The 16,125-nt window shown below is 49.6% G+C and overlaps 1 protein-coding gene across 3 annotated transcripts in view; it reads right to left on the bottom strand.

Moving 5' to 3' along the window:
* Window positions 1-237: 237 nt before the first annotated feature.
* Window positions 238-16,125, bottom strand: part of LOC123820017 (stimulated by retinoic acid gene 6 protein-like) — a 37,792-nt gene continuing 21,904 nt past the window's right edge. For all 3 annotated transcript variants that reach the window (XM_045840681.1, XM_045840683.1, XM_045840682.1), the window contains 11 exons: window positions 15,596-15,666; window positions 14,017-14,128; window positions 10,547-10,700; window positions 10,091-10,166; window positions 5,687-5,768; window positions 5,314-5,362; window positions 4,713-4,830; window positions 3,518-3,637; window positions 2,206-2,369; window positions 1,322-1,468; window positions 238-621 (listed from right to left, as the gene is read on the bottom strand). In XM_045840681.1, coding sequence (XP_045696637.1) covers window positions 473-621; window positions 1,322-1,468; window positions 2,206-2,369; window positions 3,518-3,637; window positions 4,713-4,830; window positions 5,314-5,362; window positions 5,687-5,768; window positions 10,091-10,166; window positions 10,547-10,700; window positions 14,017-14,128; window positions 15,596-15,666 — 1,242 coding nt within the window. In that variant the 3' untranslated portion in view covers window positions 238-472. The remainder of the gene's footprint in view (window positions 622-1,321; window positions 1,469-2,205; window positions 2,370-3,517; window positions 3,638-4,712; window positions 4,831-5,313; window positions 5,363-5,686; window positions 5,769-10,090; window positions 10,167-10,546; window positions 10,701-14,016; window positions 14,129-15,595; window positions 15,667-16,125) is intronic.

The following is a 16,125-nucleotide window of genomic DNA, read 5'->3' as shown; positions in this document are numbered from 1 at the left end:
GAGGCTGGGTCTCAGATTTGCTTCTGTCTGGCCACCACAGTGCCTGGGAAAGAGGAAGCAATCAGACCCTGTTGAAATAGGGACATACCTCCTTCCAGAGAAAAACCCGTGTCAGAGGGCTAACCTCTCCTGGTACAGAAATGCTACCACCTTCTCCAGAGACACAAAGTCCTGCCCTGCGCTTGTCAACACGGCTGCCTCCTACCCAAGCAGAGCAGAAATCACGATCAGGCACAGTTGGTGCAACAGAGATTCTCTTTAGTGCTCGATCTTTTTACCAGGGGAGTGACTTAGACCCGAGACGTCATTGCTCAGCCCAGGTGCCATCCCCCGAGCGGCCGATACAGTGTGCCGTCCACGCAGACAGCGGCTGTACGTCCCACCACACTCAGGGGCAGCTGCAGCGCAGCCTGGGCCTCCTCTCGGGGGCGGCCATCCTGGCACGGCCTCAGGGCAGTGCTGGAGGTCAGAGTCAGCTCTCCGAGCTCGTCAGCAGAATCTGGGTGAACTCCTGGGAGCCATGACCCAGTTTTGATTTTCTGAGCATGACCAGTCCGGGGTTGTTGATCAGGGTCTGCAGCAGGAGCCACCTCGTCCTGGACCTAGCTGAGACGCGGGGACCTAGGAGAGAATCAGAGCCGGGAGAAAGGGCAGGGGCCTGCTGTCTCTGTCCTTCTCAGGGGCTGTAAGGAACACTGCCCCGGGGCTGTGATGTGTGGGGTAAAAGCGGGGGAAGGAGGCAGACCAGGTCTCCTGGGGACACGAGGGCGCTGGAGGGATGTGTCTGCCCCACAGAGCTGGGTATCTGCAGAGTTAGGAGCAGTGATGAACACAGCCCAGACCGGTGCTGGCAAGATACAACTAACCGGGGGCTTCCCGGCGGAAGGCAGAGCTGAGGATTATGGGGGGAGGGTTGGGAATAAACAGTACAGAGCCTCAAGGGGCCAGGAGTTGGTGGCCGGGAGAGCTGCGGTACACACAACTGAGTGACCTCTTGGAAGGCACCTGGCTGAAGGCTGGGGTAGGCGTGGGGTCTCAAACAAATGGGGATCGTAGGACTCAGACAGAAGAACTAGAGCTCATTTTGGGGAACAAGAGAGGAGTCCGTTAGAAGGACAAGGACACAGGGCCTCAGGGGTCCCCTAGCCAGACTGGCGGGGTGCTTACCTTCCTGATCTCCTGGGTAGATTTCCCAAGCATGGACTGTAGAGGCAAGGAGGCAGGGGAGGGGGAACCGGGGACACCACGGGGATCCCAGGAACCCTCAGGGTACTCATTTCCTGGTGCCCAACCTCAGGGAAGGCTCCAACAGGAGACTTACCTGCTGACTGATTTGGGTGCCTGTATAGGACGGCCTGCTGCAGCTTCCTGTCCCTGCGGCCTGTGATCAGGATGTGGCAGAAGCTGACGAGCACGGGGTTGGTGTGGCAGTGGTCCACATAGAGCATGCCGACCCAGGCGCCGAACCCTGGAACCCAGAAGGCGGGCGAGGCCATGCAGCACACCCCGGGGCAGCCAGGGCGTGCTCTCCGTGACGCAGCTGCAGCGTCACTCTGTCAATGAACAGTGCCCGTGTGTTTGCGGAGAATCTGGAAAACTAGCTGTGAAGACCTGGCAGGGTCCTTACAGGTCACAGTCTAATCCATCCATTTTCCATGGAGCTTGCAGCTCAGAGGAGCTCCTTTGATGAACGGGTGGGTGAAGGGATGGACACGGGCCAGAAATAGAACATAAACTCTTTCTGCTCCATAGAAATGGCTTTGACTTTGGAGTATTTCAACTGAACAGACCATTTTCGTACCTAAGTTAAGTTTCCAACTAATAGCACCAGTAATGCAGAGATGTGTTCCTTCTCAAAACTGTCAGCGCCGTGTGTTCATAAACCACCTCCTAGCCGTTTAGGTGGAATCGTGCCGCCTCTTACCGCCTTCCATTACACCGAGAGGGTCTGATGAACAGCAGGTGCTCAACAGCCTGAGTTCCCTTCTGACTGTCGGGCTGAGCATGTGCGTGTGTGTGTGTGTGTGTGTGTGTGTGTGTGTGTGTGTCCTACTCAGCTTTATAGCCTCCCTGGGAAGATAAGCTCTAAACAGAAGCGAAGAATGAACTCTGTCTAAGCCTCTGGTACACGACTTCCAGCAGCTTTTACACAGGTGCAAGCCCAGCCCTCCCCGGATGCGTGGCCATGGGGGGCCGGCCACTCACCCATGTCTGCTTCCTCGTAGCCATGCTGCATGATGGTCCTGTCAATGCGGGCAATCAGCCACGTGCCCAGGATGCAGCTGATGAGCAGCCTGGAAAGGCAGGCGCCCAGGCCCAGCAGCACGTTGTAGAAGAACAGAAAGTAGTTGAAGTTGTGGAATGCCTTCCTGCAACGGAAGTGGGTGGAGGGGCCTTTCAGTATGAGAGCACGGCCAGGCAGACAGGCTGAGGGGCCCCCAGAACACTGGTCACAGGGCTGGGTGAATGTGAGTAGCGACCGTCATGTTTGATGGGATCTGTGGGTTTTGAGATTTCCTGAGTGATAAGAAATCTCCTGTGGCCACAGCAGGTTCTGTGGTTACAACTGAGGTTGTGGCATTCCCACTATCTGTCGTAACGGGGACCTGCCCCCAGCTGGAACTGTTCCAAGGCGTCCAGATGAGATTTCCCAAATGACCACTTGACCGTGTGGTTTCCCGCCGCCTATGGGATACAGCCCAAACTCTGCACAGCGAATTTCTGGGCCCTCTTCCAAGGGGCCTTTCTGGCACGGGTGCTCTGTGCCCACTCCCTGCCTTCACCATCTAAGGCCACTTCCTGGCCACTGAATTTGATTCTTACTGTTCTCCTTACACGTCCTGCCCTTCCGTGGCTTCCTGCCTTCACCTGCACAGTGGGTGGTGCCAGCCACGCCCTCGCCTCAGCTCTACCTGTAGGAATCCCACCGTCTCACTGAGTTCAGCTCGAACGTCCCACCTACAGGGAGCGAACCACTCCTGCCCCTGCCTCTGCTCTGCCTCCCTGCCTCTCCTCTGTCACTCGAGTTTTTTTTGTGTGATCCTTTTGCACGTTCTGGTGTCTCCTGCCCCTCTATGTCCATGTCTGTCGGCTCTCGTGGACCATGAGCGTCTCATAGGCAGGTCCTGTGGGGCCAGCTCTTTATCCTTAGGGCCCTGTTGTTTCCCCCATCAGCACGTGGCTGAGCAAGTGCATTGGAAAGGATGGCCACAGGCCAGGCGCTGTTGTCCCAAGATGGTACCTGAACACCTTTCATCGTCAGGATACCTCCTTGAGGTAGGCACGATTATTTATAAAATGAGGAAACTGACATTCATAGATGTTTATAAAGTCACACAGGCTAAGGAAGCTCATAAGGGGTGGAGCCAGGGAATTTGTCCCAGAGCCCACTCCTCAACCACTGCCTCTCCCCCTCTGAGTGTGGAGTCCGCCCAGGCACCTGCCAGTGGTGAAGAGGAAAGAAGGAGAGACTGCTGAGGCCGAAGTGCTACATTCGCCACCGCTCCTCTGCTCTCACCTGTTGTTCAGCGCCAGGGGCTTCTGCTTGTCGGCTGCACCCACCTTGGGCTGTAGGAAGAAGCTGGAGGCGATCCACACCTGCATGATCATGAGACCCAGGACGATGGACATGGTGAGGCTGAAACACACAGGGGGACCATGCTGAGGGGGCCATGTCCACTCCTCTCAAGCCCCTCTCAAGCACCCAGTGACGCAGAGGAGCGAGATGCCCGTGGCCTGCGAGGCCAACAGTAGCAATGAGCCCCTGAGACAGGCCTACCGAGCCTTCGCACGCCCGGTGTGCAGATGAGAAAACCGTGGCTCCCAGAGGGGAGGGAACTTTCTCAAAGCCACAAAGTCGGGTCTTCTAGCTGTAGACCAGAACACCAGGATACAGGGGCAGCAATTGGGATGAAAGGTTTAACAGCATGGGGATCGAAGAAAGGAGTGGGGTTTTAGAAGAGCTCATGAAGGCCACGTGAGAGTGGGTCGACCAGGCAGGCCTGCGCCAGACTCGCGGGTGTCTCTAGGTGAGCGTGGAAGCGAGGAGCAGGGGGCAGGGAGGTCTCTGGAGAGCACCACAGCCCGTGTTTGCACCCCCTGGGTAGCAGTGTGGGGCAGTGGTAAATGAGGCCTCTGGGTGCAGACTGCCTGGCTCCCGGCCCTGCCTCTCCCCCGTCCTTGGACAAGTTGCTCTGCATCTCTGTGCCCCCGTTTCCTCGTCTGAAAAAGAGGGAGCTAATATAAGTCCCGACCTCAAAGAGTTCTTACGAGAAAGGGCACACAGTGAATTCTGAACGTCAGCATTCACTTTTACTTTCCATGTGGGTAAACAGAGGTGCAGAGAAGCAACTTACCCAAGTCACACAGCTGATCTACAGCCTAAGCTCAGGTCCCCTCTCTCCTTCCACTAGACCGTCTTCTCACTTCACCTCCCCAACCTCAGTCTTCCCAGCTACAAAACGGACTTACGTGCATCTGCCACAGACACAGATGTGAGGACCTCACTGAACAACGAGTGGAAATATTTTGTAAATTGTAAGGTTTACAAAATATTGCAATGAGTTGCCCTCTTAGCCCAAGTTTAGACTGGAGCTAAGAGCGTGGGTCCAGCGATTGGTGAGAGCTTTGCAGAGGGGCATTCTGAAGACCCGCTGCGAGGGCCCACCGCTCCCAGGCCCTGGGCAACGGTGGGAAGCCCACCAAGCACTTACATGCCGATGCCCAGTCCGTGGAGCATCTCCAGCCCCTGGTTGTGGATGATGGGCAACACCAGGCTGTACATGATCACCAAGCCCAACAGGCTCTGCACCACATGAATAATGAGGTAGCCTGTGGGCCAAGGGAGCCACCGGTCACTCAAGGCCCTCTGTGACTCAGTCACCCACGTCCCTGTCTGGAGTCCCAACCTATCCTCCTCCCAGCAAAGGTGCTGGCACTTCTGTTGATGCTGTTTCTTCTGCTGGGCGTACCCTCACTTTTCTTCCCGCTGGCCTTCTGCTTACCCTGCCGGGTGTGGTTTGAATGCCAACCTCACTAGAATGTATTCCAGCCCTACCCTGGGTGTGGACGGTCACTTCCTCCTCTGGGTCACCAGTGCCCTTGGCACGTCCACCCTGTGGGCTCAGGACAGGTGGTGATGACAATCTGTATGAGCCTGTGAATCTCCCTCCTTCCTGAAGGTCCCTCAGAGGCAGGAGCTGGGGCCGCCCCCGCCTCTCCCGCCTCTCCCGCCTCTCTGCCCACTCACACCAGCACTCCACAGGGGCCCCGGTGGCATGCGCTGAACCGAGTGGGCCTCGTGATGGCGCTTACCCCACAGAATGTAGGCTATCTGCCAGCCAGAGTACCTTGCAATGGCCACCTGCAATTCAAAAAGAAAAAGGGCCCCGGAGGGGAGAAAACCTTGATTATCTCTGACCCACCTGTCCCGCCTCCCTGTCTCATTGGAGATTCACCCACCAACCCACTGTGGCAGGTGACTGTCCTCATTTTACAGCCGAGGAAACCAACCAAGGGCCACATGAGTAACTATCCCGGGTCACCCAGTAGCCGAGCACCCCAGAGCTGAGGACTCTGGACTACCAGCCGGGGTACTTTCCATCACACTGCCCCGCCTGAGGTGCCAGCGAGCAGGTGTTGGTAAGCCGCTGAGTCTCAGAGCAGAGACAGGTGTCCGCAGACTTACCACACTCCCTGATGAGGAAGGGTTACGGAACTTCAGAGGGAGAAAGTGTTTATTGCCTGCCCACAACCTCTTCATGTGCTTTCTAGAAAAAAGAGGGGAAATGAGCAATGTTCATCACCACAGTGCCGCAGGCACTTGGAGCTCCGTGGACATATGACACGGGAAGGCCAGGGGAGGGAGAGGGCGGGCAGCGTAGCCCCGGGCATTGGTCACGGCTCATGGGAGAGTTCTGATTAGCCTTAAAAATCTTAAATTTAATACATTTTATAAAAATAACATAGTTACCTAGTCTTAATGGTGACTGTGATATTTGAGACTGTGTACGTGGCTTTTATTTTTTTCACTTTGCTCTATTTTTTTCTACAGTGAATATAAATTATTTATGTAATAATACTTTACAACAGGTAAGAACAGGAAACCATTTTTAATGTAATCCCCACCTCAGAACAACATAAAGGGAAGTGAAAAAGGGGACATGGCCCCTCACAATGCCAGCACCCAAAGAGATCACTGTGTGTTCGCCCCCTGCTAGTCTTGGCCTGAACCTTTGTGTAAAGATTAGGTTGGCGGAGTCAAGTTCAGTCCAAATTCACACCTGGGCCCAGCTTCTTTCTCAACATTCTATCTCCAGCATTTTCCAGGCTGTTTTGTAATTTCATGACCACTGAATTGGGAAGACTTGGTATGAAAGAAAGAGTAGAAATACCTCATTAATAGTTTATATATTTATCACATGTGGAAGTGACGGTATTTGGGTCATGTCAGGGTAACTATATTATTAAATTATTTTCATGTTTTTAACAATGTCTCCTAGAACATCGAAGGTCACCCTGTGGCTTTCACCGTGGTTTCGGTTTGCAGCACCGGAGCAGCGTGCACAACCAGGGGCACGAATGCACACCGACACATCAGCACAGGAAGTGTCTGGAAGGATGCTCAGAAACATGAATAACCATGTTTGGCTCAGGGGCAACAATGGGGCTCTGAATGGAAGACTTGCTTTACGCTAAATATTTTTGGTACCATTTTTTTAAAAAGAGCTTGTGTGTAAGTGGGAATAATTCTAAGGAACATGAAAACACTGGCACAGTGCTGTGCTGCCCGGTGTGTAGGGCGCCTTCACACAGCTGTCTCCTCTGCCCCTTGTTCTCTAAAGGAGGCAGGCAGGGATCACCACGCCTGGGTGACAGGTGTGGCAGGAGGAGCCAGCCTGGACAGGGATGAGGCCCCCCCAGCACAGGGCTCTTGTCTTCCCAGTGCCCTCAGCCGCCCTCTGCCCACACCCATGCAGCCTGCTCTGCACAGCAGTCATCCCTAGTGGTGGTCAAATGCCTCGGTGAAAATCTTCTAGCCACTTGCAGACAAGAGAGGAACAGACATCTCCCTTCATTGGACAGGGCAGGGGACAGTCTCAGTAACCAGCCCACCCACAGCATCCAGGGAGACATGTGAAGAGAGGGAGCAAGGTAGGGCGGGGATGGAGAGCTGGGGCCTCTTCGTGCCAGGAGAGTCTTTCTCTTGGATGCCATTGGCAAGAGACTCACCCTGCGGGCAGCCAGATGGTGAGGATGCAAAATCAGGATGTTCTGGGCTGGGGGGGAGGGGGGAGATTGGCCCTGAGCTTCCGTGGGTCAGTGAGCATGGGTGAGAGACCAAGACAGAGAAACCACAGGAGGTAAAGGCAAAGGCAGAGAGACAGAGAGAGAGGAGGGCACGAGATATCTAAACTTCAACTGCTATCTGCATGCAAATGTTCCCCATGGACCTGACTGGTGTGGCTCAGTTGCTCGGGTGTCATCCTACAAAGCAAAAGGTTGCCGGTTCAATTCCCGGTCAGGGCACATGTCTGGGTTGTGGGTTCAGGCCCTGGTCAGAACATGTATGAGAGGCAACTGATTGATGTTCCTTTTTCACACCAATGTTTCTCTCCCTCTCTTTTTCCCTCTCTTCCCCTCAAGAAAGAAAAAAGGAAAGAGAGGGGACTTCCAGCAAGATGGAGGCATAGGTGGACACACCGTACCTTCACACACAACCAAGATTATAACAACAACAATTTAGAGGCAGAATAACACCTAGAACTGATAGAGAATTTATCTGAATGGAAGTCGGACAGCCAAGAAGTTGAAGTAGACCCATTTATCCAGACCGGTGGGAGGGACAGAGACGAGCGTGGGTTGCAGCGTGTGGAGTGTGGGGAGAGCTGGGCGCCTAAGGCAACCAGGAGCGAGTAAGCCATCCGGGGCACGCAGCAGGTGGACCCTGAGTACGCAAGCGGCAATGGGCAGACCCAGTGAAGCTGCGACTGTGGACCAGGGTGGAATGCGCAGCCCAGGATCCCAGGGAAGGGACTGAGATCCCAGGAGAGTGGGGCTGCCACCATTGTTCCCTCCCATTCCCGCCCCCGCCCCCGCCCCCACTTACAATGTCACAATCTAGCGACTGGGGTGCCCAGCCCCAGTGAACACCTAAGGCTCCGCCCCTCACCGTAACAAGAGCGACCAGACCAAAAAAAAAGAGAGAGAGAGTGATGGCTCAAATAGAAGAACAAATCAGTGCCCCAGAACTCATCCTTTTGAGCAACCAAGAAATAGCTAACCTATCAGATGCACAGTTCAAAACACTGGTGATCAGGAAGCTCACAGAATTGGCTGATTTTGGGTGCAAATTACATGAAAAAATGCAGGTTACCATAGAAGAGATGAAGGAAGATGCACAGAGAACCAACAGTGATGGGAAGGAAACTAGGACTCAAAACAATAGAGTGGACCAGAAGGAAGAATAAAAAAACCCAAACAGGAAATCATGAAGAAATAAGAATTCAAAAAAACAAGGAGAAGCTTAGGAACCTCCAGGACATCTTTAAATGTTCCAACATCCGAATTATAGGGGTACCAGAAGGGGAAGAGGAAAAGCAACAGATTGAGCAAGTATTTGAACAAATAATAAAGGAGAACTTCCCCATCCTGGCAAAGGAAATAGACTTCCAGGAAATCCAGGAAGCTCAGAGAGCCCCAAGGAAGTTGGACCCAAGAAGAAACACACCAAGGCACATCATCATTACATTAGCCAAGGTAAAAATGAAGGAGAGAATCCTAGAAGCAGCAAGAGATAAGGGGACAGTAACCTACAAAGGAGTTCCCATCAGACTGTCAGCTGATTTCTCAAAAGGGACCTTACAGGCAAGAAGGGGCTGGAAGAAATATTCCAAGTCATGAAAAACAAGGACCTATATCCCAGATTACTCTATCCAGCAAAGCTTTCATTTAGAATGGAAGGGCAGATAAAGTGCTTCTCAGATAAGGTCAAGTTAAAGGAGTTCATCATCACCAAGCCCTTATTTTATGATGTGTTAAAGGGACTTATCTAAGAAAAGAAGATAAAGAAAAAACATGTATAGTAAAAGGACAGCAAACTCACAATTATTAACAATCACACCTAAAGCAAAACCAAAAGAAACTAAGCAACCAACTAGAACAGGGACAGAACCACAGAAATGGAGATCACATGGAGGGTTAGCAGCAGGGGAGTGGGAGGGGAGTGGGAGGAAGAGAGAGGGGGAAAAGGTACAGAGAATAAGTAGCATAAATTGTAGGTTGAAAATAGATAGGGGGAGGGTAAGAATAGTATGGGAAATGTAGAAGCAAAAGAACTTATAAGTATGACACATGGACATGACTAAAGGGGGATATGGGTGGGAGAGGGTGTACAGGGTGGAGGGGAGTGAAGGGGGGGAAATGGGACAATTGTAATAGCACAATCAATAAAATATATTTAAAAAAAAGAAAGAAAGAAAAAGAAAGAAAGAAAGAAAGAAAGAAAGAAAGAAAGAAAGAAAGAAAGAAAGAAAGAAAGAAAGAAAGAAACTTTTAAAAAAATATATGCTCGCTATGTATTGAACAGCACTGACTGCTGTTCTTGAGATTCAGGCACCCGGTCCCCCTGATGTGCCCTCGAGGCGCATTCATCTGCTGATGGCCCAGGGCGGTGAGGCCTGGAGAGCAGGTCAGCCAGCCAGCGGAGAGGCCAGAGGGTAGAAGAAATGCCAGGGTTCAGGGTCGAAGGTGTGGTTAGTGGCTAATCGTGCGGGCAAGTTATTTTGTTGAGTCTCAGCTTTCTGGGCTATAAACATGGGAGCTGAGAGCACTTCTCAGGGTTGTGGTGAAAATCTAAAGATCCTACACCGTGTCCAGATTAGGTAGAAGCTCAAGTCCATAATTGTGTGTGTGTGTGTGTGTGTGTGTGTGTGTGTGTGTGTGTGTTTACTGACAATGGATGAGGCTGTCCCTGGACCCTGTGTGTGTCCCAGCTCCGGAGTGGGCCCTGCTGTCACTGTTTGGGAATTCTCAGAAAATCGTCAGATGCTTTCCTGGTGATGACGCACAGATGGCTCCCTGAGCCCTTTACCTGTAGCAAGCCAAGATGTGGAAGAGATAGCTCACGCACGTGAGGGCGGCCGGCAGGATGGTAGCCACCCAGACTCCTGAAACAGAAAAGGTGACAGGAGGGGCCTCTGAAGATGAGCCAGAAACAGTGTTTTCCGGATGCAGAAACTCACATCAGAAGGGGCTGGGAAAAATATATTACACATCCTTTAACACATTTCTTGTGTAAATGCAGTTTTGCTTATATGTTTCTGTTTCATTTTAGCCACACACACCCTGGAAATACTTTATTTCCTACACAATCCTCTCCTTTGGTATTAATATTTTCAATCCCGTGAGTAATGGGAAGAGAACATTATGGCACATATACTTTGTAGTAGCTTCCATCCTTATAAAACTTCACTGAACTAATTGCCAATTTTGGGGGGTAGTGACCTGCCTGCAGTTAAACAGCAACTACATGCAATGATGGGTTTACCTTTGGAGATGTTCATCAGCTCCTTCATCTGCAGGATGACCGGGGCCAGGGTCCCCATCTGGTTCATGGAGGCAATGTAGCTCTCCAACTCCCCTTCCAACACATCCAGCTTCTCTCTCACGTACACGAACACGCAGAACTCAATGACAATGAACTGGGGACACAGAGCAAACATTTCAAAGTCTCCCCTGAGTCCGGCTTTTGCCTAGTATGTGAATCACAGATGGGTCTCTCTTGGGTTTTGAGGTTAAAACTCTTTGAAGTTCAACATTCATCTGAACTACACTCTGGACACAGGCTATACTGAGATGAATGGGACTGTGGCTTTTTTGTGGCTGGGAGACACCCCAAACTCTGTTCTTCCCCCTACAGCACGCAAGATGAGGCCCCCAAGGGGTCAAAGAACTCTTTAAACATTAGTTAAATCAGAGTGAGATGCATGTCTAATGTTAAGTAAGGGGTCACCTTGGGGACAATGCCAGTCATCTCTGTCGTTGTTCCACTTCTGGCACCTCAGTGACAATCAAAGGGAAGAAGGCAGCACACCCTGTACACGGGTCATGCTTGCTCGTCCCCATCATCCAGCCAGCAGGCTCCCCACTATCGCGCCATCACTTCTAGAGTTCCCGCTGCCATTTACTTCACCAGCTGAACCTTGTTCATCTCTGAACATGGAGCTCCAATGCCCCCGTCTTCAGGCAGTTCTGAGTGTAGAACCATTCATTCCACATCCAGAGCACACTCGCCTTTCTTTTGTCTCGCTTTACATGGCAGGTGCTTTCTGCCACATCTCACCTCCTTCTCTCAGACCACGGCCTCCTCCCAGGCCAAGACTCTGCTAGATCAGCTCCCCTCACTTCCAGGTGTTAGCATAGTGCCTGGCATCGTGAATGCCCAATAAAGACTTAAGAAACATAACTCCAAGTGAATTATCCACTGTCGAGGAGAACTCTAGTAGTCCATTAAAACCTATTCTCCCATTCTCTGGGCAGACAGCTAGATGACATTTCCCAGCCTCCCTTGAGTTAGTGTGGCCACATGACAATGTTTTTGCCAATGGAAAACGGCCTTTGCAAACCTCCCGCGTGCATTTCTCCTGCACTTTCCCCTTCTGCTGACTGGACGTAGATGGCGAGGGTTTTCGGGGATGAAGATGCACAGGATGGAAGGATCTGGGTAATGGAATAACACACGGAGGACTGCTGCCTCCCAAACCTGAACACCCACCCACTCTCCACGGTTATGTGGGCAAGACGAGACAGAGTGTTAAGTCACTAAGATGTAGGGATTTATGTGGTACTTCAGCACAACCTAACTGACAGTCACTTAAAATGTAACCATAGGATTAATTTATATGGGTATCATCTTTGCACATTTAAAATGAGCAGGCGCCAATGTGGTCTCCCCATTTTTATTCCTCCATTTTGACCCTGCTTTCAACCCAGACAGTTTACCTTGCATAAATTTGACCACATGAAATGTTTTGATTCTACGCTTAATAAAATATATACTGACCATTGAAGCCTGAATTACGACAACAGTTACAATGTTTTGATGAGGAAGCAAACTTAAATAGGAGCAAAATGAAATAAGACATTTTAATTTCTGATCCTTTTTTGAAATATAGTACTGTAAGTTTATCCATTTTTATTTTGAATTCACTACAATTATTTATCAAGATTGATTATTCTATATTTAAATGACATGATTTTATTTGGCTAAGTAACAAGTATAACATAACATTGTCCTTAGCTCTGCTGCAATAAATGTTTTGTAGAACTCACCAGTGAACCCATCTGGGCTTGGTGCTTTCTATTTAAAAAGTCAATATTCATTGATTTAACTTCTTTAATAGCTTTAAGCCTATTCAGATTGTCCATTCCTTCTTGTGTGAGCTGTGGCAGATTGTATCTTTCATCTAGGTTATCAAATTTGGGGACACAGAGTTGTTCATTCTATTTCTTTATTACTCTTTTAATGTCCATGCAGTCTGTAATGATGTTCCCCCTTTCATTTCTGGCATGAGTAATTTGTGTCTTCTCTCCTTTTTTCTTAGTCTAGCTAGAGGCTTTTGATTTTATGATTTCAAAGACCCTGCTTTTGATTTCATTGATTTCCTTTATTAATTTCCTGTTTCAATTTCATAGGTTTCTGCTCTAAGTTTATTATATCTATTCTGCTGCCTACTTTGTATTTAATTTGCCCTTCTTGCTTAGTTCCTGAGGTGGGAGCTTAGAGACCGATGTGGATCTTCCTTTATTTCTAATTCATACATTCAATGCTGCACATTTCCCTCTAGGCACTGCTTGTGCTGCCTCCCACAAATCCTGTAAGTGTGTTTTCATTTTCACTTAGTTAATTTCATTTTTGTTTATTTTTAATTTCTCTTGAGGTTTTTCTTTATCACCCACAGTTACTTAGAGGTGTGTTGTTTAATTTCCACTATTTTGGAATTTTCCAGTTATCTTTCTGTTATTTATTTCTAGTTTAATTCTACTGTGGTCTAAAAGCAGACATTGAATAATTTCTATTCTTTTAAATTTGTTACAGTCCTCTCAGATATCCAACTGTGGATATCAAGGGACCAGTTTGAAGTTCAGGAGTGAGGTCTGGGTGGAGATACAAACTTGGGAATCATTGTGATATAGAGGGTGAGGACTTGAAGTCATGAAGCTGAGTAAGAATAAAAGAAATTGGAAAAAAGACACCAAAGACTAAGCCTCGGGACACTGCAACATGCAGAGGTCTGGGAGGAAAGGAGGGAAAGCGGTGGAGGCTGGGGAAGTGCTGTATTTTGAGATGAGAAATAAACCAATAGTTTTTGTTGTTGTTGTCCTGGAAGCAAAATAAAGAAAATGCATCAAAATAAAAATATAGTGATAAAAAAATTGTTACAATGCGTTTTATGACCCAGGATTTGATCTATCTTGGTGAAATTTCCATGTCATCTTGAGAAAAATGCGCATTCGACTCTTGTTAAGTAGCCTATGAATGCCCAAAACTCCAGTTGATTGACTGTGTCAATTACAGTTCAGATTTCCCTCCCTCGGTGTGGGGTCCCATGGGGTGTCTGCTCCACCTGGTTGTCATTCTCTGTACCCTCCTGTCTGCCTCTTCAACTCAGGGGCCATGCTCTGCCCTGTAACCTCCCTTCTCTTACGGATCTAAGAGTTGTTGATTTCTTTCAGTTTGTTTTGATTTTCATTTGTCATTGGGATGGAATGGCTTTTTTGCAAGCTCTTTATATGTGGAATTAGCAACCAGAAGTCTCCATAAATAATCTGATTATAATTTATTAGTAATATTCACCCTGTGGATAAAAGCGTGCTTGGAGTCAAAATTGTTTGGTCAAAGAACTATACTTCTTTGACTTAGAGAGGTTCAATTTTGAGCCAGCTTTTTAAGAACAACCTCCCCCCCAGCCCCACCCCATTTACACAACAGAAAAGGGTTTGCTTAGGTCTACTCACCAGGTACAGGCAGATGAAAGCCAGCACCACAGTTCCGATCATCCTGCTGGGGAACTGAAAGCAGGGGTCCCACTCGTAGATCCTGGTTTGGAACCAAGACTTTTTTCCCTCGCTGTCAATGAGTAAACACCAAGAAAAGACAGGCTGTGGTTGGTAAACAGATGCCTGATTCTTCTGAAAAATAACGTCATCTCCTCCTCTTCCTCTTAGATTTTAGTGAAGAGAAAGAACACTGGCTGATTCCACAGTTTTCATTCTCCCCTTATCCTTAAGAACAGAGATTCAGTTTTATTTAGTGTGGCAATTCACCAAACTAAAAGCCTATAGTTTCAGACCTTTCTTACAGCTAAGAGTGACCCAGGCTAAATACAGGCCATTAGATGTGACCATTGGGACAGTGTGGGACTTCGGGGAGGGTGCTTAGATAGAATCAACACAGCTGGGAGGGATCTCCAAGGCCCTTCTTTCTTTCCTCCCACCTGCCATCGGAAATGCTGACAGAGTGGCTGGTCCAGGCTGGAGCCCCGGAATCCACCTGGGACCATGGGCAGCCTTCATGGTAGAGACCACGAAAATACTGAAGCAGAAAGACAGGTGGGTTGGTAAACTGCCATGGAGAGCTGTCCAGAGTTAGTATGGACTGTAGCCTCCAGAATTCTTTCATGTGAGAGGTACATCTCTCTCATCTGTGCCACTACTATTTTGTGGTTTTTGCTACATGTAGCCAAGTATAGTTCTAACGAAAATACTAGCTTTGCCACTGAGACTCTGAATTAGAAATGTGCCTTCTCAGGTGTATATTTTCTGGTGCGGAGCGGCAGTGGCAGGGGTAGGGTGACGACTACAGTCCCTGAAGATCACGTACTTTCCTGGCCAAGAGCTATGTATCGGTAAGGGCATATGCGTTTTTCTCGGAATGGACTCCTTTGCCACCAGCAGTCCTAGTGGTCAAGTGAGGCTGAACTACTTCCTCATTCCAGGGGTAGACATGGGACCCTGTCTTCACAATCACTTTACTCCAGTCCCCTAGCTGCAGTAACTGGTTCTGGAGTGGCATTTGGTCCAGTTTGATCCAACAGGACTTCAGTTTGAATCATTAGGTAGGAAAACTTATCTTTCCTGTGAGCTTAAACCAGGAGGGTATAAGATTAGAGATTCTGGGGTCCATCAGTGGGAGGGGGTCCATCGGTGGGAGAGGTCCATCAGTGGGAGAGGTCCATCAGTGGGAGGGGTCCACTGGTGGGAGGGGTCCACCGGTGGGAGGCAGCCCATCTAACCCGAAGGCTGACCCAGGTAAGTGCAGAGCCAAGAGCGGAGGAGGGACAGAGACCGAGTTCTGATGACAGTAATAAAGCCCTGGGTCCATCTGTGTTTGAAACCGACGGCCACAGGACGTTCAGATTACGTAAGGCCATCCGTTTCCTTTTTCTCTCCCATCCCGGGTAAGCTGAGCTTCTGTCATTAATGCACAAGAGCGCTAACTAATCCGGAGCACTGCGGTCATCCTCGGGCCCCAGGCTGTCGGGCCGCCTCAGCACTGGCACACACAGAGCGGAGACCGACCGGGACCGGGGCTTACTGCAGGGGCGGCTTCCTCAGGAGCTGCTTCACATGCTCTGCCTGGTGAATTTCCAGGAAAGGCTTTTCTTCCTGTGAGCAAAGAGAGAGGGAGATGCTTTGGCTCACAAATTCCTGTTAAGGCTTTGGTCTCTCTGAGGGGCTACAGCCACAGAGGGCCGGAATTTGGGCAGAACCTGCTCCTTTGGAGTCAGGCATTCCCAGACGCCTGTTGTTTAATGAAGAGAAGGGCAGGGTCCAGGCCACGTCTACCAAGCACCCCCTTTCCTCAATGCCGGAGGTCTGGCCCTCCTCCACTCTTCTGCTTGCTGACGGCACCAGCCGCTGCTCTGCGAGGTCCTTCGTCTCTTTGAGATCTGGTGATTTCCCATCACACTTCAAAACATCGCTTCAGGAATGAAGCTCCCCAAATCCCGGTGTTTTCACTTCTCATGAACAGGAGGAGTTTCTTTTGCTCATTTTTAATTTTGCAGTACTTAATAAAACAAACTTTAATGGTGTGTTTTAAAATGTTTTCTCCAAGTGTAACGA

The sequence above is a fragment of the Phyllostomus hastatus genome, unplaced genomic scaffold, assembly GCF_019186645.2.
Source record: "Phyllostomus hastatus isolate PE091 unplaced genomic scaffold, TTU_PhHast_1.1 phas_contig_34, whole genome shotgun sequence".
Taxonomy (NCBI): domain Eukaryota; kingdom Metazoa; phylum Chordata; class Mammalia; order Chiroptera; family Phyllostomidae; genus Phyllostomus; species Phyllostomus hastatus.
This window is presented reverse-complemented; position numbering and strand designations above follow the sequence as displayed.